This window comes from Protopterus annectens, chromosome 5.part0 (genome assembly GCF_019279795.1).
Source record: "Protopterus annectens isolate FY-2018-M chromosome 5.part0, PAN1.0, whole genome shotgun sequence".
Taxonomy (NCBI): Eukaryota; Metazoa; Chordata; order Ceratodontiformes; family Protopteridae; genus Protopterus; species Protopterus annectens.
This window is the reverse complement of record NC_056735.1, coordinates 1,407,877,934-1,407,899,964: the sequence shown is the minus strand read 5'-3', so window position 1 is coordinate 1,407,899,964 and position 22,031 is coordinate 1,407,877,934. Positions and strand designations below refer to the sequence as shown.

Below are 22,031 nucleotides of genomic sequence, written 5' to 3'. Positions count from 1 at the left end.
CTCCCTCTACATCCAATATGGTTGGCAGTTTAACAGACATGGCTAAAGCTATGAGCTAACGAGTTTCATTTTGTAACACTGAGTTTGATTACATGTCTAAACACTTATCTACTATTTCACTCTGAAAATCACTTAAACCAAACATTGCCTCCACTAAAAAAAAAAAAATAGGCCTAAACCCAAATAAACCACACAGTTAAAATATATGTACAGGCACTCATTTTCCACCCAAGATTAACACATCCTCAATACAAACTTTAGCTCATTCTCATTTGTCCCGAATCTGAACCTTGCTAAGCCACTTTATTTTTATTCAATGAATAAAAGTCTAATTACAAATATCTTAACTTTCTAATTTTTCTTCACAATTTATACTCCACAAAAAGTAGATTGTGCATTTTTGCTCAAGCCTAATGAAATGTGAAATTCAGCCCATCAGTAAATACACAAAAATATATGTAAATTAAAACAAAAGAAAATATGGATATAAAAATACATACAAAATTAAATTTAAAGCAGAAAAACTACAAGAACAGGCATATAAATAATTTAAGATACAGAAAATGAAAAACATACTGGGCACATTTGAGACATGTCATTTTATACCCAGATGGTAAAGACACTGTTCAACTTAACACAGCAAAATAATGCTCAGCATGAACAAAATTTAAAAATTGTCACAAATGTGATACTTACGGATTCATTTGGAGATATATGATTATCAGGATTGCTGAACTCTGCCACAAGCTCATCAGCCACTTCATTGTAAGATGTTGTTCCTTTGTTCTGTACTTTTTCACAAACTTTCATAGAAAAATGTCGCAGCCCTTTGCCGTTCTTCTCTCCTTTTTTGTTTCTTTTGCTACAGACAAAAAAACATGTTAAAATAAACTTGGTGAGTAAACCCACATTTAAGACAATAACTGGGCTTGTCAATGAAAATACACACAAAATATGCAAACATACTCACTGTACTCAGCTGACATGCAAGAGGACCCTTCAAAGTGGGCAAATACTTAGTAGCAAAATATTCTTCAATTCTCCATATCTTGCCCTTAACACAGGCATACATCGATGGTAAATGCAAAGCCTGGAAGAGTATTGTCCAGCCTGATACACCTCAGTTTAACCCCATGAAACTTAAGTATACCTTTAAATGCACATAAGATTAAATTTGTTAGACTTGCTAAGATATCCAATAGCAAAGCATGTGGAAGGGAAATCTAAAAAGGGTAATAAATACCCACACAGCAGACAACCCTCTTGAAGATCTGAAGTGATGGGTACTTATAAAATACGAAATGAGAGGGTCCAACCAAAAAAGTAAAGAGACTCCAATCGCACACGAACAGTTTCAATAATTTATTAAAATAATAAAACTTGAGCGCTTTCGCCTCATCATAGAGATTTCTCCAGACAACAAAATGCCATCCGCATCACTTCCTTAAATATCCTCCCTAAGTAACCCTTTACATAAATTAAATTAATCAGTTTAAAGAAACCTTACACTTTTTCTTTCGGCTGTTCCCATTAGGGGTCGCCACAGGGGATCATCTGTTAACATTTCTTCCTGTCCTCTGCATCATGCACTGTCACACCAACCACCTGCATGTCCTCTCTATTTGGGCATGCCTTCCCCCTCTTCTCCTCCTTCGGCCAACAGTAGCCCAGTTTCCAACTTTGCACAACTTAAAACTCTTACAGTTCACAGTATTCAGTTTAACATGGGCATGTCTACACAACTTTAATAATAAATGTGTGTTCTTTCAGTAAAAAAATATACAAAAATGCTGAATGTTTTATTTAGATCTAGCCTTATCCTATCACAGCTGCCCTTTCTTTTAAAATGGGTTTGACAGATTCATACTCATGTGGTGGTAGTTCTAGTTTCTATATACGCAAGATTGAGAGGGCCCTTAAAAAATAGAATCTATGAGCATCTTTGTGACACAAGGACAAAGAAACCACTGCCTTATACAAACACTCCTGTGACTTTAATTATGTTGGTTTCCAGTTTGGTATTTTAGATTTGGTGAAAAAGAACCAAAGAGGTAGTGACCGGAAGTTGACCCTTATAAAAAAAAAGGACTTTTATGGCAACTTAGGTTAAGAGCTACCTCTCCCCCTGGTTTGAATGAATATGCATCTGTCAAATCCATTTTAAAAGAAAAGGACGGCTATCATAGGATAAGATTATATCTAAACACATTCAGCATTTTTGTATTTTTTTTTTTTACTGAAAGAATACAAATTTATCATTTAAATGGTGTGAACAAGTCCACGTTAAACTGAATACTATGAACTGTACATTTTAAGTTGTACAACATGTTTTAAATAACATATGGTAGTGTAAGGTTTCTTTAAACTGATTAATTTATGTAAAGGGTTAATTAGGGAGGATATTTAAAGAAGTGATGTGGATGGCGTTTTTGTCTGGAGAAGTCTCTATGGTGAGATGAAAGTGCTCACGTTTTATTATTTTAATAAATTATTGAAACTGTTAGTCTATGACTGGATTCCCTTTATCACTTACTTTTATGATGGGTACTTGGCATATTTTTTCCACATTACTCAGAGGTTCTCTGCAAAAAGACGGTTGGGAAAGTCCAAGTTCCTTCTGCAAAACTTTCCCAAGATGTTACGAGCTAACTAGGATAAAAATGCATGGGCTCAGCAGGCTAAACCTAGTCTCCTAGAACCACAGTCCAAGTAACAGTACTCGATAAGGGCATGAAATTAAAAACAAAGTGGCAAGGCACAAACACTCACAATAAAACATTCTTGCAGCAGTAATATTTGGGTACATTGGCCTTTAAGCAAACTGTCAAAAGGGGCTAACCATCACACGGCAAAAATAAGAGTTATGTACTTAACTACAACTTGGCAAATGTGATATCCAGTGCCATTATTCCTCATAGATGGGTCTAGGATCCAACCTCAGATCCGAGCTGGCCACTTTTCAGACAGATCGAGTTCAAGCTCCTCCCTTTCTCATAACCACTTGTTACCTTCCAACCCTCAGAGTTTGTTAAATTAGCTGAAACACAAACACAACATCTGCAACAGAATTCAAAAACTTCTAGCCAGATCCAACCCACTCCAGCCTCACCAGGCCTACTAGAAGGAAGGGGGAACGGAGGGCAGAAACGTGAAGAAGAATGACACTTGACAGCACAGATGCCAAGTAATTACATAACACTATATGATGCTATCCATGTCATCATTCCTCACAGATGGGTCAGAGTCCCCAGCTACTATGTACCCTGGATGGCCTCAAGGGAGGCTATGCCGGAGCATGGAGGAACCAAAGGAAGCCCTATTCCTAAATACCACATCCAATTTGTGGTGCAAAATGAAGGTATGAGAATTGGACCAAGTCGCAGCAGCACTTATCTCATCAAGGGAAATTCTAGCCAAGAAGGCCGATGATGTAGCAACAGATTTAGTGGAGTGGGCCTTACCTGGTCTGGATGGCTCTAAACTCCAACTAATATAAATCAAGGAAATTCAACCAGCAATCCACCTGGATATAGTCACTTTGGAAACTGCCTGAACCCTTCTGTTTTGGGAGAAAGCCACAAAAAGTTAGTCTGACTTTCTAAATTCCTCAGTCCTTTTCAAATAAAAACACAATTGCCTGTGGACATCTAAACAATTCAAGACATAGTCTCCTTTATTAGAGTAATTAGGGAAGAAAAATCAAACAGGGACTTAATGCAAAGAGCCTGTAGTTCCGACAACCTCATGTCACTTGAACTAGCAGGTTAAAATGTTTTTTGAGTTAGAGACTGCAGCATCAAAGTCAAGTCTCATGGAACTGATGGATCCTTAACATGAGGTCGTAGAAGGAAAAGTCCCTATCATAAAGGTTTTGCACAACTTGGAAAAAAAAGGTAGGCCCATTGCTGACATGGACATTAGAGGCAGCAGCCAAATGGATCTTAATACTACAGAAACTCACCCTATCCTGAAAGAGGGAAGATAAGAAGAATAAGATATTAGGAACAGGGGCTGAAAAGGGATCTAGATTCCACTGTCTGGCCCAAATGGAAAACCTTTTCCACTTACTGGAATACACGCTCTTTGTAGACTGTTTTGGAGAAGCCAAAATAAAGTTCCTCACCCAGGAAGGAAGCCTGGACTGTGTCAGGATTGCTGGAACTTGAGAAACCATGTGGTTAGGATGAAGGGTCCGGAGATTGGCAAGTGGAAGCCCCCAGGGGTGGGAGATGAGATAAAGAATAGGATCCGGTATCCAAGGTGGTATCTTCAGATGAGCCCTTAGGAAGGAGAACCACACGCCTTACGAGGCCAGAAAAGGGCAATAAGGATGAGAGAACTCATCAGGTGATGAGCTTTCTGTAAGACTTTGGGTATTAGGGGAATAGGAGGGTAACCATAGAGGAGACAGAGGCCGATCATGAATAAGAGCGTCCCTGGGTGAATCCCCTGATGGGGGAAATCAGGGCAAAGTAATTTGTAGTTGACTGAGGAAGCAAAAACGTTGCAGCATGGTTGACCCCAATGGTCGAAGATCTGCCTCGCCACTGATGGATTCAATGACAACTTCTGAGGATTAAAGATGATCTGCTGAGTTTGTCGGCCAGCACGCTGGAAATCCCGGGTATACGAGTTGCAAGAAGAAAGCGCCTGCAAGACACCGTCCATTCCCACACTCTCATGGCCTTTCTGCACAGAAGATAAGACCATGTTCCTCCTTGCTTGTTGATGTACCAGCCTACATTCATGTTATCCATCTGAATCACTATGGTCCCCAGTGGGAAGCAGTCCTGAAAAGCTTGCAATGCTAAAAGGCCTGCTCTCATCTCTAAGATGTTTATCTGCAATTTGGTCTCTATAGGGGACCATGTGCCTTGAACTGCCCTGCCCTGAAAATGCCAATCCCTCACCCCAACTTGGAGGAGTCCATGGTCACTGTGGCCTTGGGTAGGGGAAGACAAAACTGCCAGCCTAGAAAAGGGTCCCGAGACTTGATCTTGAATCAGCTGGACCTTGTGGGTAGGCAATGCTGAAGTCTCGGGATACGGTGTCCAACGGGACTCTAAATGAATTCCACGTTTTGGCTTGGAAAGTACAGTTGTGCACACGTACCACAAATGTAGATGTTAGAGTGTATTCAATGTTGCAGTCATTACATTTGGGTTATATGCTTGCAGGCAGCCCTCAGTTGGCCTGATTAACAGTCTTTTGTCCTGGTTGCTGTCCCTTCTTCCATTATGTCAGGAGTATAAAACATGCAACAGATGCCATTACATCAGTTTTTCTTGCCCCAGATGTCAGGTGTCCCCCTAATGGTAAGCAATTAAATATAAAAGTACAAAGATATACCTCCAATAAAAAAGCAAATACACCAAAAAGGCTTTTAAGCATAGTAAAGGAAAGCAGAGATATAGCCAAAAGAAGTTAGGGGGCTGGAATGAAGGTAACCAGGATTGCAACAGTGAATACACTCTAACTACATTATGGTAAGTGTGCACAACTGTACTATGTTCTTTGCATTTCACTGTTGCAGTCATTACATTTGAGTAGATTCCCAAAGCTATGGTTGGGAGGAGGAATTCAGATAGCATTAGGGCCAGCTATAAGGCCCTGCAAGACTGCAGTGGCAAAACTAGCTCTGGATTTAGAAAAGATTGGCAAAAGATAATAATTGGTGAAAGTATGTACAGAACTACAGGTAGCAGCTTCTTGGATGTCCCTGGTAGGGTAGCAGCTTCTTGGATGTCCCTGGTAGGGACGCCTATGAGAAAGGCTGTAGAGGTAGATGCAGCCCTGGTGGAGCAAGGTCTGATCACCTGGGTGATATGTTTTCCATAGTGCTTATCGCATAAATGCATGCAATGGCTTATCCATTTAGAAATGGTTTGCTTTGAAATAGCCTTCCCCTCTGCCCCTGCAGCAAATACCACCAGCAGTTCAGATTTCCTTTGAGGTTTAGTCCTGTCCAAGTAGGATCTAAGTTGTCTGTGCACATCTAAGGAATGCAGTATTCCCCTTTGTTCTGTGGATTAGAAAAGAAGGTTGGCAAATGAATGGACTGATTAACAGCCACACTGGATACCACCTTGGGCATGAAAGATAGATTGGTTCTGAGGGACACCCTGTCTGCATGAAAGATGATGAAAGGCTCAACTGCCATAAGGGCCTGTAATTCAGATACCCCTCTAGCTGAAGTGATTGCGAAAAGGAAAGCTGTTTTCCAAGAAAGAAATTTTAAGTCTGCAGTAGCAGCTGCCTCGAAAGGAAGTAGAGTGAGTTTCGCCAAGACAAAGTTAAGGTCCCAGGCTGGGGTTGGAGCTCTCCTGGGTGGTCACAGATTTTTGGCTCCTCTGAAGAGCTGTTTGAGCAGTGGATGAGAGAAGAGGGGAGGTTCTGTGTTATAATGAGCTGAAATGGCTGCAGCATGGATTTTAATGGAGGAAAAAGACAGGCCCTCGTGAAGCATCTCAGTTAAGTATTGTAATATCGGAGGTAAATTGGGTGCTGCTGTGCTCATCCCTATAGAGAATGGTTCCAGGCACAGAATCTTTTCCATTTTTCAGCATAAGATTTTCTAGTACTAGGCCTCTTTGCCTCTAAAATGATACCTATCACAGGTTTGCTGAGGGACGGTAAAGGAGAGAGTAAGTAATTAGCCAGGCTGCAAGGTTCAGTGTTAGAAGCACAGGATGCAGAATCTGGTTCTCCTGTTGAGACAGCAGGGAAGCAGTCTGAGGCAGATGCCATGGAGATAACAGTGACACTGAGCAGAAGGGGGTACCAGTGTTGGCACGGCCAGTCTGGAGCAATCAAAATCATCCATGGTTTGTCCGGTTTGATTTTTAGTAGTACTTCGGAGAGCAAAGGCAGAGGGGGGAAGGCATACACTGATAGGTTTTTCCAGCTGAATGACAGAGCATTCACTTTCCAGGCTTGTTTGTGGGGAGTCCTTGTGCAGAATTTGTCCAACTGGTAGTTCTGGGGAGAAGCAAACAGGTCAATATCTACCCCCCCATTTGCTTTTCAACATGTTGAAAGTCCTTGGTTCCAGTTTCCACTCGTGTGGGTCCATGAGGTTTCTGCTTAGTCAGTCTGCTAGTGTATTTAATTTTCCTGGCAGGAATTAAGCTTGTAGGTGCACTTGGTAGCTCAAGGCTGTGTTCCACAATGCCATGGCTAGTCTGCAGAGGGGGTAAGAATGTGTATCCCCCTGCTTGTTTATGTAACACATACGTGATGATGTCCATCTTTACCATTAGCTGTCCTTGAAGGCTGTCAGAGCATTCTGTACAGCTAATATTTCTTTTTGATTGATATGCAGGTGCATTTGACTTGGGTTCCATTTGTCCTGAATGCACATCCCTGCCAGGTGAGCCCCCCATGCATAGTCTGATGCATCTGTTAGGGTTTAGGCGGCAGGGGGTGGTGTAAAAGGTAGTCCCTTGTTTTGGTGGCAGGCCTCTGCCCACCAAAGGAACTCTAGGCGTAGGCAAGGTATTATAGGAATCATTGGTTTCTAGGTCCTGAGAATGTTGACACCATAGGTTTTTTAAATACCACTGTAGTTTCATCATATGCAGTCTTGCATATGGAATTAGAAGAATGCAGGAGGCCATGAACCCCAAGGCATGCAGTATTTGTCTTGCAGATAGCAGGGTTTTTGTGGCAACTTGTTTGAAGTAGGTTGTCAAATGAATTTGTTTCTTTGGCGTGAGGTAAGCAATCTGGGAAGTTGTATTGAAGCTTGCTCCCAGGAATGTAATTTGTTGACAGGGTACCAGTTGCGATTTCTTTTCGTTTATGTTGTATCCCAGACAAGTTAGAACCCTTTGTACAAAGGCCAGATGATTCAAAAAGCATGTCCTGGCTTTCTGCCTGAATTAGACAATCGTCCAGGTATGGGTATATTTGAATATTTCTTTGCCTGCAAAATGCAATAACTGGAGCTAGGCACTTTGTGAATACCCTGGGCGCAGTACATAAGCCAAAGGGCAGTGCAGAGAACTGATAGTGCATGTATAGCCTGCTTTGAAGCATAGGTATCTTTTGCAAGACTTCCTGATTGGGATGTGCAGGTATGCTGCTTTTAAATCTAGTGTTGCCAACCATGCATCGTTGCCTAGCATAGGAAGTAATTTTGAAGAGTCAGCATCTTGAATTTTGGAATCTCCAAAAAAGTGTTTAGAGCAGACAGGTCCAGGATAGGACGCCATGAACTGTCTTTTCTGAGTACCAGGAAAAGGTTAGAGTTGAAACCTTGTCTTTTTTCCTCTTCTGGTACCAGCTGAATAGCACCCATGCTTAACAGAGAAAGTACTTGTTTTTGGGCTTCTGCCCACTAATTTGGGGGTAGGTCCAGCCACCCGCTTGATGTTGGCAACATGTGCAAGTGAAATCTGTATCCCTGGGACAGTATATTTAAAACCCATTTGTCCTGGGTAATGAGTTCCCAATTCTTTGCATGAAGAGCAATCTTTCCCCCCAAAGGGGCAGTCAGTTGATAAGCACTTGGAAATTTTAAAAGGAAGTCATTGAGACAGTTTATCATAGGGGGGAGTCTCATTCACAGTTTTGGAAGTGGAAGCCCCCCCACTGCTTCATTGTGTGTGTCCCCTGGGAATGAAACCCGGGGTGGTTTTTGCTGTGTCTGGGTTTGGCTTGAGAAGACCTGGAAGGGGCTGGAAAGGACCAATTCTTAGAGGGCGAGTGCCTACTAAATCTAAAAGGCTGAAATTGTAAAAAATCTTCAACAGTTTGCATAGATTTAGCTTTATCTTCCATCTTTTTAAGAACTTCCTCAGCCTTGTTGCCAAACAGGCGGTCCTGATTTAAAGGAGCATCTAACAATTTAGCTTTAACATGATCAGGCAAAGATTGCTCCTTAAGCCAAGCATGCCTTCTGAGCACAGACCCAGTAACAGCAGCCCTGCAAGAGGCCTCTAATGAATCAAAAACACATTGCAAAGTATGTTTTCCAACTTGTTCAGCAGAATGCATTAAATCCTGTAATTCTTTATTTTCCACACAGTCAGGGAATGAACATAATTTTCTGTTTAAGCAGTCCAATAACATGTTGCTAATACTTTAACATATGAATCTGGAAGTTTAAAGCCCTAATGGCCAAGGTTGCAGAAGTGTAAACCTTCTTACCCCATCTATCCAGCGTCCTGGAGTCTCTATCAGAAGGGGTAGGATTTTTAGCAGTAGAAGCCTTAATGCCACTGGGCCCCTGTGAAATAGTTTCTTGATCTGCAATAGGATTTTTAAAAAGGAACTTGTGGGACTCTGGGTCCCTGCAGTATCGGTCAGGTTTTCTGGGAGCAGGAGTCAGGGAATCAGGGACCAAACTAGATTCCGAAAAAGCATCAACAATGTCTAGTACAGGAGGAATAGCTAAAGGCCTATATGCTGAGGTAGAAGGAAATCCCTACACCTCTTTTTTGAATTAGAAAAATCCTGGCTTTCCCAGCGGAAATGCTCCCTTAGAGTATGTAATGTTTCCCAAAAGAAAAATCCTCAGGAGGGGAAGCAGAGGGAATGGAGTCCTCTGCATCAGAATCTTCATAAGTAGATAAGGGCAAATCCAGATCATCAGAAGAATCAGATAAAACAGAATCCTGATCATAAAATTCATAATCAACTTCAGTCCTAGGCCTCTTGGGGGGGGGTGGCTACCCCTGATTAGAGTTATTAGATCTTCAGCCATTCTTATCATTTGTTTTTTAGGCATAAAGGCCTGAGCATGTAGCCTGGGCATCGTTTTTTTTATGCATGGATCGAGATTTAGGCCTAAGTAAAGGAGGAGACGTCGATTTAATATGCAAGTCCGTAGGCCTGAATACACCCTCAGAAGCCGGTGCCTGCACAGCTGCTCCGGACCCACCCAAGGTAGAGACATCCGTGGGTTCCATAGTTGAAGCATCTTGCGGCGTACTGGACTCCGAATGGGTCTCAGTAGAGGCATGCAAATCAGAAGTAGTGGGCAGAAGGGGCTGTGAAAGCGCCTCACTGAGTACCGGTGAACTGGCGACTGGCTTAGGAGAAGCATCGTCGGCAGTTTTGGACCTTGGCGGCCTGTCTCTATCTTTGAGTTTTTTCGGAATCCCGGTAGTCGAATGGCTAACCGACATTTCTGGATAATTAAACTGAGAATATTTAGAGGCGAAAATATACAGACGACGGATAGTGCGCTGATTAAATAAAGCACAAAACCGACAGCAAGGTACGTCATAGGTCAGGGCCTAGGCAAGGAATATAGTACGAATGAAAATCTTTGAGGTATTTGCTTTCCACAAGTAATGCAATTAACTTTTACTGACACTGGTAAGGAGCAAGAAAAAGTTTCCCCAACAGGGTACTTGGCTTTAGTTGAAGACTTCGGTTCTAAAACTTGAAAACGAAAATGTCAGGAGTCGGCCAACCGGCACTTGCGAACTGCTTCTGCTTCATGCTCCGCGTGGCAAGAAAGACGGATGTAATGGGGTCAGCTGCATGTTTTATACCCCTGACGGCCTGACGTCATGGAAAAAGGGACAGCAACCGATGCACACCCAAGACTTTGTTAATCAGGCCGACTGAGGGCTACCTGCAAGCAGATAACCCAAATGTAACGACTGCAACAGTGAAACACGAAGAACATCTAGATTTGACTTGGGCAGGTTCACTGTGATACCTAGATGCTGGAAAAGCCTGAGGACATACCTGGTTACCAGTGTTACTCGATGCCTCGTAGGAGCCATGAGGAACCAATCATCTGGGTATGGTATAACCTGGAAACCTTAAAGCCCGAGATGAGCCGCCACTACACATGTGGTAAACACCCAGGGGGGCTGTGGTGAGTCCAAAGGGCAGGGCTCTGAAGTGATGATTGGTCACTAGCCGAAAGTCTAAGCGTCTCCTGGAGTATCTGTCGATCTTTATATGACGATACGCATCCTTGAGATCCACTGAAGACATCCAATCGTCCTTGAGAAAGACAGGCAGAATAGACTGCACAGTGACCATACGAAAATTGCACTTGACAGAAGGTTTAGCTAGCTGAAGTCCAGAATTGGATGCAGGTCCCCGTTCTTTTTTGTCACCAAAAAGAAGCAAGAGTAAGTTCTGGACCCTCACTGTCCTGTCGGGACTTCTTGCACTTCAAGATAGGCCAACTCCCTTTGGCGCGGTGGTACATCTGGAAGAAATCCGAGTTAGATGGGGTTGGGAGAAGGGAACAGAGTAACCCCTGGAAATGATTTTTAGTACCCACTGATAGGAGGTGAGACTTGTCCAGGCTAGTGGGTGAAGGGAGTGAACCCATGACTGTCTCCAGGGCAAGACAGGGGAGTGCATCAGGAGCACTGGAAGGGCTTCTCCAAGAAGGGTTCTCCGGAGCCCTGTTTTGCGAACCCCCTCTACCCCTATGGTGGTCTACCACTGAACCCCCTTGCCCAGGCCTGTGGAAGAGGATTCCTGGGGAGCATCCTGAAAGGAAGAGTCCTCCAGAACCAGAGCGCATCTCCTCTCTGGTCTTAAAACAGGACCTCTGAAGGGTAGAACACATGATCCTTACCACAGAAAGTCTTGATATCCTGCTCACTGCATATTAAGGTCTCTAACAGATAGTCCAAAGTGGAACTGTCAAAGGTGACATTAGTAAATAAAAAAAAAAAAGCCATAAAGGGTCCCGCAAACCCACAAAGGCGAAGCCAGGCATGACACTTGACAGTGATGCCTGTGTCTTCTGCTTGAGAGGTGGCCTCCACAGTACTGGAGATCAGCCTCAACAAGGAATTCGCTAAGGAAGTGAGTAGACAGCCTTGGAGAGACTTGCTTGAAGCTCTCTTGAGGCAACAACTTTGACAGTGAAGTGGTAAGCTCTGAAAATAAATTCCTTTGAAGCCAGGTAAAGTGGGCCCAGTAATTGGTTGCTCTCAGACCAAAAGTAGCGGAGGCAAACACACGCTTTCAAAAACGGTCAGTAGCCCAGGACTCCCTGTTCGGGGGATGGACCGAGGAGCTCTGCTCAGCTAGTTCCTTCATGATAGCAGCAGCCACCACGATGGCATCGACAGGGACCACTCTGCTCCGAAAAGATCTGTCCTGAGGCGAACTAAGGAACTTATCCACTTTCTTGGCCACAGGTTCCACAGTGTCTGGCTCCTTGCAAGCCCTGCTAGCAATGACGTCCCCAAGCTCGTCAGCAGGGAGAGAGACCCAAGTAACAGATGGGCCCATCTCCAACGCCTTCAGAAACATAGACTCCTCTGAAGATGGGGGCTGGAAAGACCATCCACCTGTCTTTCTGAAGACTTCCAAGATGTTTCTGACGGAAATCTCCTCTGGCGGAAGTCTGGGGGGACTAGTCTCCTTCCTCAAAATGAGTGTCTTTGGTGAGGGACTCCCTGGCGGAGTCAAAGTGTCTCCCTCTTACACATTCTCTTCCAAGGAAGCTCCTCCACAGTGGGCTCAGGGGAGGACACGAAAGAGATGAGTACCCAAAGCAAAGCAGTGCTCATCTGAAGGCACTCGTGAGAGGGCTGGCCCTGGATGGATGACAATGCCTCAGAACCCAATCCCAAGGCAGGCTTAGGCAGACCTTGAGAAGGAGAGGTAACTACCAAACTGGAAAAGGTCCTCTCTACCACCCATAAGGCTGACGGACTGGACAAAGCCCCTCCCCGGTGGCCAGGGCCACTTGGGAAGGGAGAAGGAACCCCGATGCAGTGCTGAAGTCCCCAGACAAAATCGTTCCCGAGCTGTCCAACACCGAAGCCCCAAAAGGAAGGGAGCAGTCTAAAAACTCCAGACCCAAACCCTTCCCCAGGGAACCAGCACCAACCCCTTGGAGACTAGACCCACTCTGGTCAGAGGGCTGTAGAACAGAGCAAGCTAGAAACTGTGACTGTATCGAGAAGGGGGGGGAGGATTCTCAACAGTTGGCCTGTCACTATGAATCTCCAGTTCCTGACATTACAATTTCTTTTGGTTTGGAGAAGAGTGGAGAACTGTGGATGGGGAGGGTCCCCTAGCCACATGGGCTGGGGACAGCAGCAGGCCCAACTCGATTTGGGCTTTGAGGAAATTCCTCATCATCCTAGCCATGTCTGAGGAGAGAAGACTTCTAGTTGATCTGGACAAAGCTGAAAACTGGCCAGATCTTTCTGGGGATCCTGCCTTCAATCCCAAAATTCTGTGGCTTCAAGAAGATCATCTCTGATGTCTCAGATCCTTCCAGGTCCTACAGGATCTGGAAGGGGAGCCCTCTAACAGTAGGATCCGACGATCTTGTACAATCCAAAGACTTGGAAGCCATACCCGACGGCTCCAGGGATGGTCTGCTTTTACTCTGATCTGAAGGCCTCTGATATGATGAGGTCTTGGGCCAGAGAGCCTGATCCAAAGCCAAACAGGTTGGACTCTGATGCAGGGATCTGCGATCCAAGAGCCTTGGCTTTTTAAGAAGCAAGGAAGATGATGTCCCAGGGGTAAGAGGTATCCTCTTTGTATCCTGGAAAGACTGGGATGGGGAGTCCAAGGACAGAGGACCACCCTGCTCCAAGCCTTTGAGAAGAGGTTTGTTGCAGTGCTCTGCAAGGGTCCTGGGGTTGAATGTGGCAGAAATGTCGCAGTCAACCTCCAAGTGCGCTGACCCTAGACAGTAGACATTCTCCTCATGCCAAGTCGGAGCAGGGCACTTTCCGACCATAATAAAAAGTACAACACACAGTCAAAGTAATTTTTTTTTTTTTTTAAAAGAAAGACTACTCTAAGAAAAGGCACAAAGCGCCAAGCACTTGAATGGGGGAGGGGAGAAACCTATCGAAGCAAACCACTTGGTTCTGACAGGGAGGGGAGGAAATACAATTTAAATAAAAGATAGTTAAATATAGCAATATCACCCTAAAAAGGAAGAGAAAGAAAACCAACTTATTTATATTCCGTAATGCTTGAGCCTGGACCAAGTCTGGAGCAATTCAGTGACAAAAGGAATCAGAGTTAGGAGGCAACAAGGGATTATGGGAAGGGGAGGAGCTTGAGCTCTGCTTTGGTATGAAAAAAGTGTCCAGCTTGGATGCTAGACCCATCTCTGGAATGATGACGCAGACTGCATCAGATCAATGCAGTACACACTCGATATGAATACAAGCTAGGCGGGCCCTTAGCTGCAACAAGGCAAATGAAAAGTCTGTCCCATATTCCTAAATTCATGCATCACACTGTTAAAATTTAAAAAGGTAACAGACTCTGTCAGAAGGAAAGGAAGGAAATGAAATCACTGGTTTAAAGACGGTTCTGAAAACCTAGGGGCAGAAATGGGGGTTAGTTCTTGGGGATTAATGATCCTTGTGAATGATCAAACTGGGTTACATAAAAAACAAGGCTGCAGCTCTGGAAAACTGCAAATGAAGGTAATTACAAAGAAAGAAAATCAGGTCTGCACAAAACAGGCTTGTACAAATGCAAAATGGGCAAGATTATAATCATGAACTTCCAGTCACAAGGAAAAGAAATGTTACTCAAATTTAGAGGGAAATGAATTCCCTAAAGAAACTACAGTCGTTTAAAAATCTTACCATAATGGTAGATGTCCTTCTCCGTCTCATACATATGCTCCCAGTGCATAGCGTAGGGCATAACTGACACAGAGACGTATCATCCTCAGAACTGAGAGCCCCAGTAGGAACATCAAACTAAAGATGAGCAGTACCAAGCACATCCAGAAGGGAAAAGAACCAGGGGTGGGGGGGGGGGGGGGAGTGAAGGATATCTACCATTATGTTAAGATTTTACACAACCGTATTATGTCCTTCCATTTCACTGTTGCATTATTCCTTATAATAGAGTGTAAAAGCTCATGAAGGACAGTGGCAGGAAAAAGGAAAAGCAAAGCTATCTATGAACCCATGAAGGATGGCCCTAACAAAACCAGCTCTAGCCCTGGATATCACATCCAACTTATAGTACTTGGTAAAAGTATGCACAGAAGTCCTGGTAGCTGCCTCAAGAATAGAGTTAATATCTAAACACTTGAAAAAAGCACCAGGAGAAGGCACAGCCCCAGCAGAATGAGCCTTAACCAAAGAAAGTAAGGATCTTGCCATCATAAGTGTTACAAAAAGAAATGGCTTTAAATATAGAATAAACAGTTTGCTTGGAAACAACCAACCCAAAGATCTAGGATGAAAGGAAACAAGAAGCTGATCAGATTTCTGAAATGTTTTGGTCTTATCGAAATACAATATGAGTTGTCTATGCACAGCCATACTGTGCAAAACCTTCTTACTAGAAGACTGTAGAGAAAAGAAAAAAAAGTGGGCAAATGAACAGACTGTTTAACAATTATTTCACCACTCTGGGCATAAAAGAAGGATTAGTACAAAGGGATACCCTACTCTTATGGAAAACTAAAAAAAAAATGGAACAGGCATTAAGGGCTTGAAGCACAGATACCTGTCTGGCAGAAGTAAGGGCCAACAAAAGAACAGTATTCCAAGAACAATGCTGCAAGAAAACTGAAGCCATGGGTTCAAAAGTAGCCAGAGTCAATTTCTCCAAAACAAAATTAAGGTCCAAGGAAGGAGGGACAGACTTCCTGGAAGGTCTAACATGAAGGGCGACTTTAAGACATTGTTTAGCCTCAATTCTAGAAGCTAAAGGCAAACAAGCAGAAATGGCTGACAAGTGGACTTTAACAGAATAATATGCCAACCCACCACTGAGCAATTCACACAGATAAGAGAACCAAAGGAACATCCACAGAAAGTGGATCCAGGTTACAAGAAATCTGAATAACTAGTACTTCCCTTATAGTAGGTTTCCTGGCTGCCTACCGGGCCCTAAGCTCATCCTCAGGTGTCTATATGGAATCTCAGTGCCAGTTATAGAGTGGACAGGTGGGGATTGACGAGAGATCCCTTGCCTTGTATGAGTAGGTCCACTGTGAAGTTAACTTGTGATTACTGCCCTTAGCTAAATGCAGAAGCAGGAACCCGTACTGTCTGGGCCAAAAGGGAGTCACAGGCTAGATTTTGGGAGCATCCTGTTTTAACTTGAACAGGACTTTTGAAATGAGAGGAAAGGGGAGGGAAGGCATAGAGACACATCCCCTTCCAGGAAAAAGAGAGGACGTCCACCTTCTAGACCACAGGACATGGGTCTCTGGCACACAAAAGGGAGGAAGCTGTCTACTCAGAGGGGAGGCAAACAGATCTACTTGAGTACCCCACTGGTAGACAATGCCCAGAAACATATCCTTGCAAAGCATCCACTTGTGCAATTGTGATATGGACCTGCTCAGAGAGTGTGAAACTGTTCTGACCTGAGGGAATGTAAACTGCCCAAGTGACATTTGATACTTAATTGCTAGCTCCCACATGAAGTGTTAACCTGCAAAAATAAGATCTCGTCGCCCCCCTTGCTTGCCGACATACCACATATAACTGGTATTTGTCTGTCAGTGCCTTGAAGGGCACTGGAATGGAGAAAGGAGAAAATGCTTGAAGAGCCAACAGAAGAGCTCTCTTATCTTTGACAATGATGTGGTCTTTCCTTTGCTGAAGCAACTTGGGGCCCCGCAATTTTAGAGAGCTAAAGAAAGCCCCTCCCCCCATCCCAAGTCTGAAGTGTCTGTGAACAGCTACTGAGAAAAGAGTGCAGGTTGAAAAGGGAGTCTTGGATTGAGGGGACAAAATACAGTTGTGTACACTTACCATAAATGTAGATGTTAGAGTGTATTAACTGTTGCAGTCATCACATCTGGGTTATCTGCTTGCAGGTAGCCCTCAGTCGGCCTGATCATCAAAGTCGTGGGTCCAGCGTTGGTTGCTGTCTCATCTTCCATGACGTCAGGCTGTCAGGGGTATAAAGCATTCAGCAGACGCCATTACATCAGTTTTTCTTACCCCAGATGTCAGGTGCCCCCATAATGGGAAGCAACTATATACAAAGGTTACACCTCCAACAAAAAAGCAAATACACCAGAAAGGTTTAAGCATAGTAAACAATAGACGTAAAGTCAGTAGAAGTCAGGGGGCTGGAGGGAGGGTAACCAGGACTGCAAAAGTGAATACACTCGAACATCTACATTTATGGCAAGTGTACACAACTGTACTATGTTCTTCGTGTTTCACTGTATCACCTTTGGGTAGATTCCCAAAGCTAAAGATGGGAGGAGGTAATTAGCATTAGGACCAGCTATAAGGCCTTGCAAGACTCCAATGGCAAAGCCAACTCTGGATTTAGAAAAAAATTGGCAAGTGGTAATGCTTGGTGAAGGTATGTACAGAACTCCAGGTTGCAGTTTCTAGGATGTCCCTGGTAGGGACACCTCTGAGAAAGGCTGTAGAGGTAGATGCAGCCCTGGTGGAATGTGGTCTTATGCCCTGCGGGGTAGGTTTTCCATGATGCTTATAGCAGAAAGAAATCAATGGCCTATCAATGTAGAAATGGCTTGCTTTGAAATTACCTTCCCCTCTGCCCCTGCAGCAAATGCAACCAGCAGCTGTTCAGATTTCCTGAGAGGCTTAGTCCTGTCCAAGTAAAATCTAAGTTGTCTGTGCACATCTAAGGAGTGTAGTATACATTCCCCTTTGTTCTGTGGATTAGAAAAGAAGGTTGGCAAATGAATGGACTGATTAAGGGCCACACTGGATACCACCTTGGGCATAAAGGAAGGATTGGTCCTGAGGGACACCTTGTCCACATGAAAGATGATGAAAGGTTACACTGCCACGAGGGCCTGTAATTCAGACACCCTTCTTACTGAAGTGATGGCTAGAAGGAAGGCTGTTTTCCAAGAAAGGAATTTCAACTCTGCATTTGCAGCTGGTTCAAAGGGAGGTAGAGTGAGCTTTTCCAAGACAAAGTTAAGGTCCCAGGCTGGAGTAGGTGCTCTCCTGGGTGGTCTTAAGTTTTTGGCTCCTCTGAGGAACTGTTTCAGCAGTGGATGAGAGAAGAGGGGTGGCTCTGTATTTTAATATGCTGAAATGGCCGAGGCATGAATTTTGATGGAAGAAAAGGAAAGGCCCTTGTGAAGCATCTCAGTTAAGTAAGAATATGAGGTAAATTGGGCACTGCTGTGCCCATCCCGAGTTTGGCTCCAGGAACAGAATCTTTTCTATTTCTCAGCATAGGATTTTCTAGTACTTGCCTCCAGAATGACATCCATCACTTGCTTACTGAGGGATGGTAACGGAGAGATCAAGTAATTAGCCAGGCTGCAAGGTTCAGGGTTTGAAGCTGTGGGTGCAGAATCTGGCCCTCCTGCTGGGACAGCAGGGCAGGGGTCTGAGGCAGGTGCCATGGTGCTAGCAGTGACACACTGTGCAAGAGGGGGTAACAGTGTTGGCGTGGCCAGTCTGTTGCAATCAGTACTTTCCTTGGTTTGTCCTGTTTGATCGTTAGTAGCACTTTTAAGAGGAGAGGCAGAGGGGGAAAGGCATAAACTGAAAGGTTTTTCCAGGTGAAGGACACGACATCCACTTCCCAAACTTGTTTGTGGGGAGTCCTTGTGCAGAATTTGTCCAATTGGTAGTTCTGAGGGGAGGCAAACAGGTAGTTCTGAGGGGAGGCAAACAGGTCTATCTCTGGGTTCCCCCATTTGTTTCAACATTTTGAATATCTTTGGTTCCAGTTTCTACTCATGTGAGTCCATGAGATTTCTGTTCAAGTCATCTGCAGTGTACTTAAGCTTCCCTGGTAGGAATTGAGCTTGTAGGTGCACTTGGTAGCTCAATGTAGTGTTCCATAGAGTCATGGCTAATCTGCAGAGAGGGTATGAGTAGGTTCCCCCGCTTGTTTATGTACCACATAACAGTGGTGTTGTCAGTCTTTACCAATAATTGTCCTGGAAGAATACGGTCCTTGGAAGGCTGTCAGAGCATTCTGTGCAGCTAACATTTCTTTTTGATTGATATGCAGGTGCTTTTGACTTGGGTTCCATTTGCCCTAAATGAACTGCCCTGCCAAGTGAGCCCCCCCATGCATAGTCTGATGAGTCGGTTAGGGTTTGGGCGGCAGGAAGTAGAGTGAATGGCAGCCCCTTGTTTTGGTGGCAGGCCTCTGCCCACCAAAGAAACTATCTTTAGACAAGGTATGACAGGAATCATTGTTTCTATATTCTGAGAATGTTTACACCATAGGCATTTTTGATACCATTGTAGTTTCCTCATATGCAGTCTTGCATATGGAATTAGTAGAATGCAAGAGACCATGAACCCCCAGGCTTGCAGTATTTTCCTTGCAAATAGCTGGGTCTTTGTGGCCAATAGTTTGAAGTAGGCTGTCAAACTTGTTTCTCTGGCGTGAGGTAGGCCATCTGGGAAGTTGTATTCAAGCTTGCTCACAGGAATAAAATTTGTTGGCAGGGTACAAGATGTCATTTCTTTTCGTTTATGGTGTACCTAGAGAAGTTAGTAATTTCTTTACAAATGCCAGATGATTTAATAGTATTGTCCTGGCTTTCTGCCTGAATTAGACAATCATCCAGGTAAAGGTATATTTGAATATTTCTTTGCCTGCAAAATGCAATAACTGGAGCTAGGCGCTTTGTGAATACCCTGTGCACAGTAGATAAGCCAAAGGGCAGTGAAGAAAACTGATAGTGCATGTAGCCTGCTCTGAAGCGTAGGTATCTTCTGCAAGATTCCCTTAATGGGATGTACAGGTAAGGCTTCCTTTAAATCCAGTGTTGCCAACCAGGCATTTCTGCCTAGCATGGGAAGCAGCTGATGAAGAGTTAGCATTCTGAATTTTGGGATTACCAAAAAGGTGTTTAGGATAGACAGGTCCAGGATAGGATGCCAGGAATGGTCTTTTCTGGGTACCAGGAAAAGTCTTGAGTAGAAACCTTGCCCCCATTCTTCTTCTGGGACAGGATGAATAGCCCTGATGCTTAGGAGAGAGAACTTGCTTTTGAGCTTCTGCCCACTGATTTGTGGGTAGGTCTGGCCAACCATTTGGGGTGGGTAAGGAATGGAAGTGGTATCCTTGGGAAACTATATTTAAAACTCATTTGTCCCGAGTAAGGAGTTTCTAATTTTTTGCATGCAGGGCGATCTTTCCCCCTAAAGGAACAGTCAGTTGAGTAGGACTTGAAAAATTTAAAGTTAAGTCATTGAGACAGTTTACCATAGGGGGGGGTCGTCTTACTACTCTCTGTTTTGGAAGGGGGAGTCCCCCACTGCTTAGGCCTGTGAGTACCTTGGGACTGAAGCCTGGGTGTTCTGCTGGTTCTGGGTTTAATGCCTACTAAATCTGGGAGGCTGTACTTGCAGGAAATCGTTAACAGTTTGCATAGACTTAGCTTTTTCCTCCATCTTTTTAAGTACTGCCTCTGCTTTGTTGCCAAACAGGCGGTCTTGGTTTAAGGGAGCATCCAGTAATTTAGTTTTAACATGATCTGGCAAAAATTGCTCCTTAAGCCAAGCATGCCTTCTAAGTACAGACCTAGTGACAGCAACCCTGCAAGATGCATCTAATGAATCAAAACCACATTGCAAAGTATGTTTTCCAACTTGTTCAGCAGAATACATTAAATTCTGTAATTCTTTATTTTCAACACAGTCAGGAATTAACAATCTTCTGATTAAGCAATCCAATAATATGCTGCTGATACTTTAACATATGAAACTGGCAGTTTAAGGTCCTAATGGCCAAAGTTGCAGAAGTGTAGTATACCTTCTTACCCCATCTATCCAGGGCCCTGGAATCTCTATCAGAGGGTCCCTGTGAAATGGTCTCAGAATTCGCAGTAGGATTTTTAAAAAAGAACTTGAGAGTCAGGTACCCTGTAATACCCATCAGGTTTTCTGGGAGCAGTTAAGTAAAGTGTCAGGGGCCAGGCTAGATTCCGAGAAGGCATCATCTACAATGTCCAGTACAGGAGGGGATAGCTAAAGGCCTGTGTTGAGGCATGAGTAAGAATTCCCTAAACCTCTTTTTGGAGTAGAGTAATCCTAGCTTTCCCAGCGGAAATACTCCCTAAAAGTATGCAAGGTTTCACCAAAAGAGAAATCCTCTGGAGGGGAAGCAAAGGGAATGGAGTCCTCTGCATCAGAATAATCATAGACAGATAAGGGCAAATCCTGGTCATCAGAGAAAACAGAAATTTCAGAATCCTGATCAGATGAATTGGAAGGAAAATCAGTCCTAGGTCTCAGAGGGAGAAGGGTGGCTTCCCCTGATGAAAATAATAAGGTCTTCAGCCATTCTTATTTGTTTTTTAGGCATAAGGGCCTGACCATGCGGTCTGGGCATCTGTTTTCTAGGCATGGATCAAGTTTTAGGCCTTGAAGAAGATGGCGTCGGTTTAATATGCAAGTCAGTAGCCCTGAATACACCTTCAGAAGCTGGTGCCTGCACAGCGGCTTCGGACCCATCCAAGGTAGAGACATCCGCAGGTTCCACAGTCAAAGCGTCTCACAGCATAACTGACTCCAAATGGGTCTCAGTAGAGGCCCTGCAAATCTGAAGTAGCAGTTATCAGGGAAAGCACCTCACAGAGTACCGGCGGCCTATGCGGTCTGTTTGTCTTTATCTTTGCGTTTCTTCGGAATGTCGGTAGTCGGTGGCTTACCAAAGCCATTTCTGTGAGTACCAAAATATTTAGATGCGAAAATGAACAGACAACGAATAGTATGATGCTTGAATAAAGCACAAAACTGACAGTGAGGTACGTCGTGGTGTGGGCCTAAGCAAGGAATGCAGTACGGATGAAAATCTTTATGAGGTATTTGCTTTCCACAAGAATTGTTAACTTTTACTGACATTGGTTTAGAGCAAGAAAAAGGATCCCCAATGGGGTACTTAGCTTAGTTGAAGACTTCTGATCTGAAACTCGAAAATGAAAATTTCAGGAGTCGGCCGACCAGTACTTGCGAACTGCTTCTGCTTCGGGCACCGCACGGCAAGAAAGACTGATGGAATGGGGTGGGCTGCATGCTTTATACCCCTGACTACCTGACATCATGGAAGGTGAGACCGCAACCGACACAGGACCCAAGACTTAGATAATCAGGCCAACTGAGGGCTACCAGCAAGCAGATAAC

General features: G+C 44.1%; 1 protein-coding gene across 1 annotated transcript in view; it reads right to left on the bottom strand.

Annotated features, from left to right (window-relative positions):
• The window catches only part of TFDP1 (transcription factor Dp-1), a 1,398,147-nt gene that overhangs the window by 1,063,402 nt on the left and 312,714 nt on the right, over window positions 1–22,031 (bottom strand). Inside the window, exon 6 of the mRNA XM_044072010.1 lies at window positions 697–862. Within this exon, the coding sequence (XP_043927945.1) occupies window positions 697–862 (166 nt within the window). The remainder of the gene's footprint in view (window positions 1–696; window positions 863–22,031) is intronic.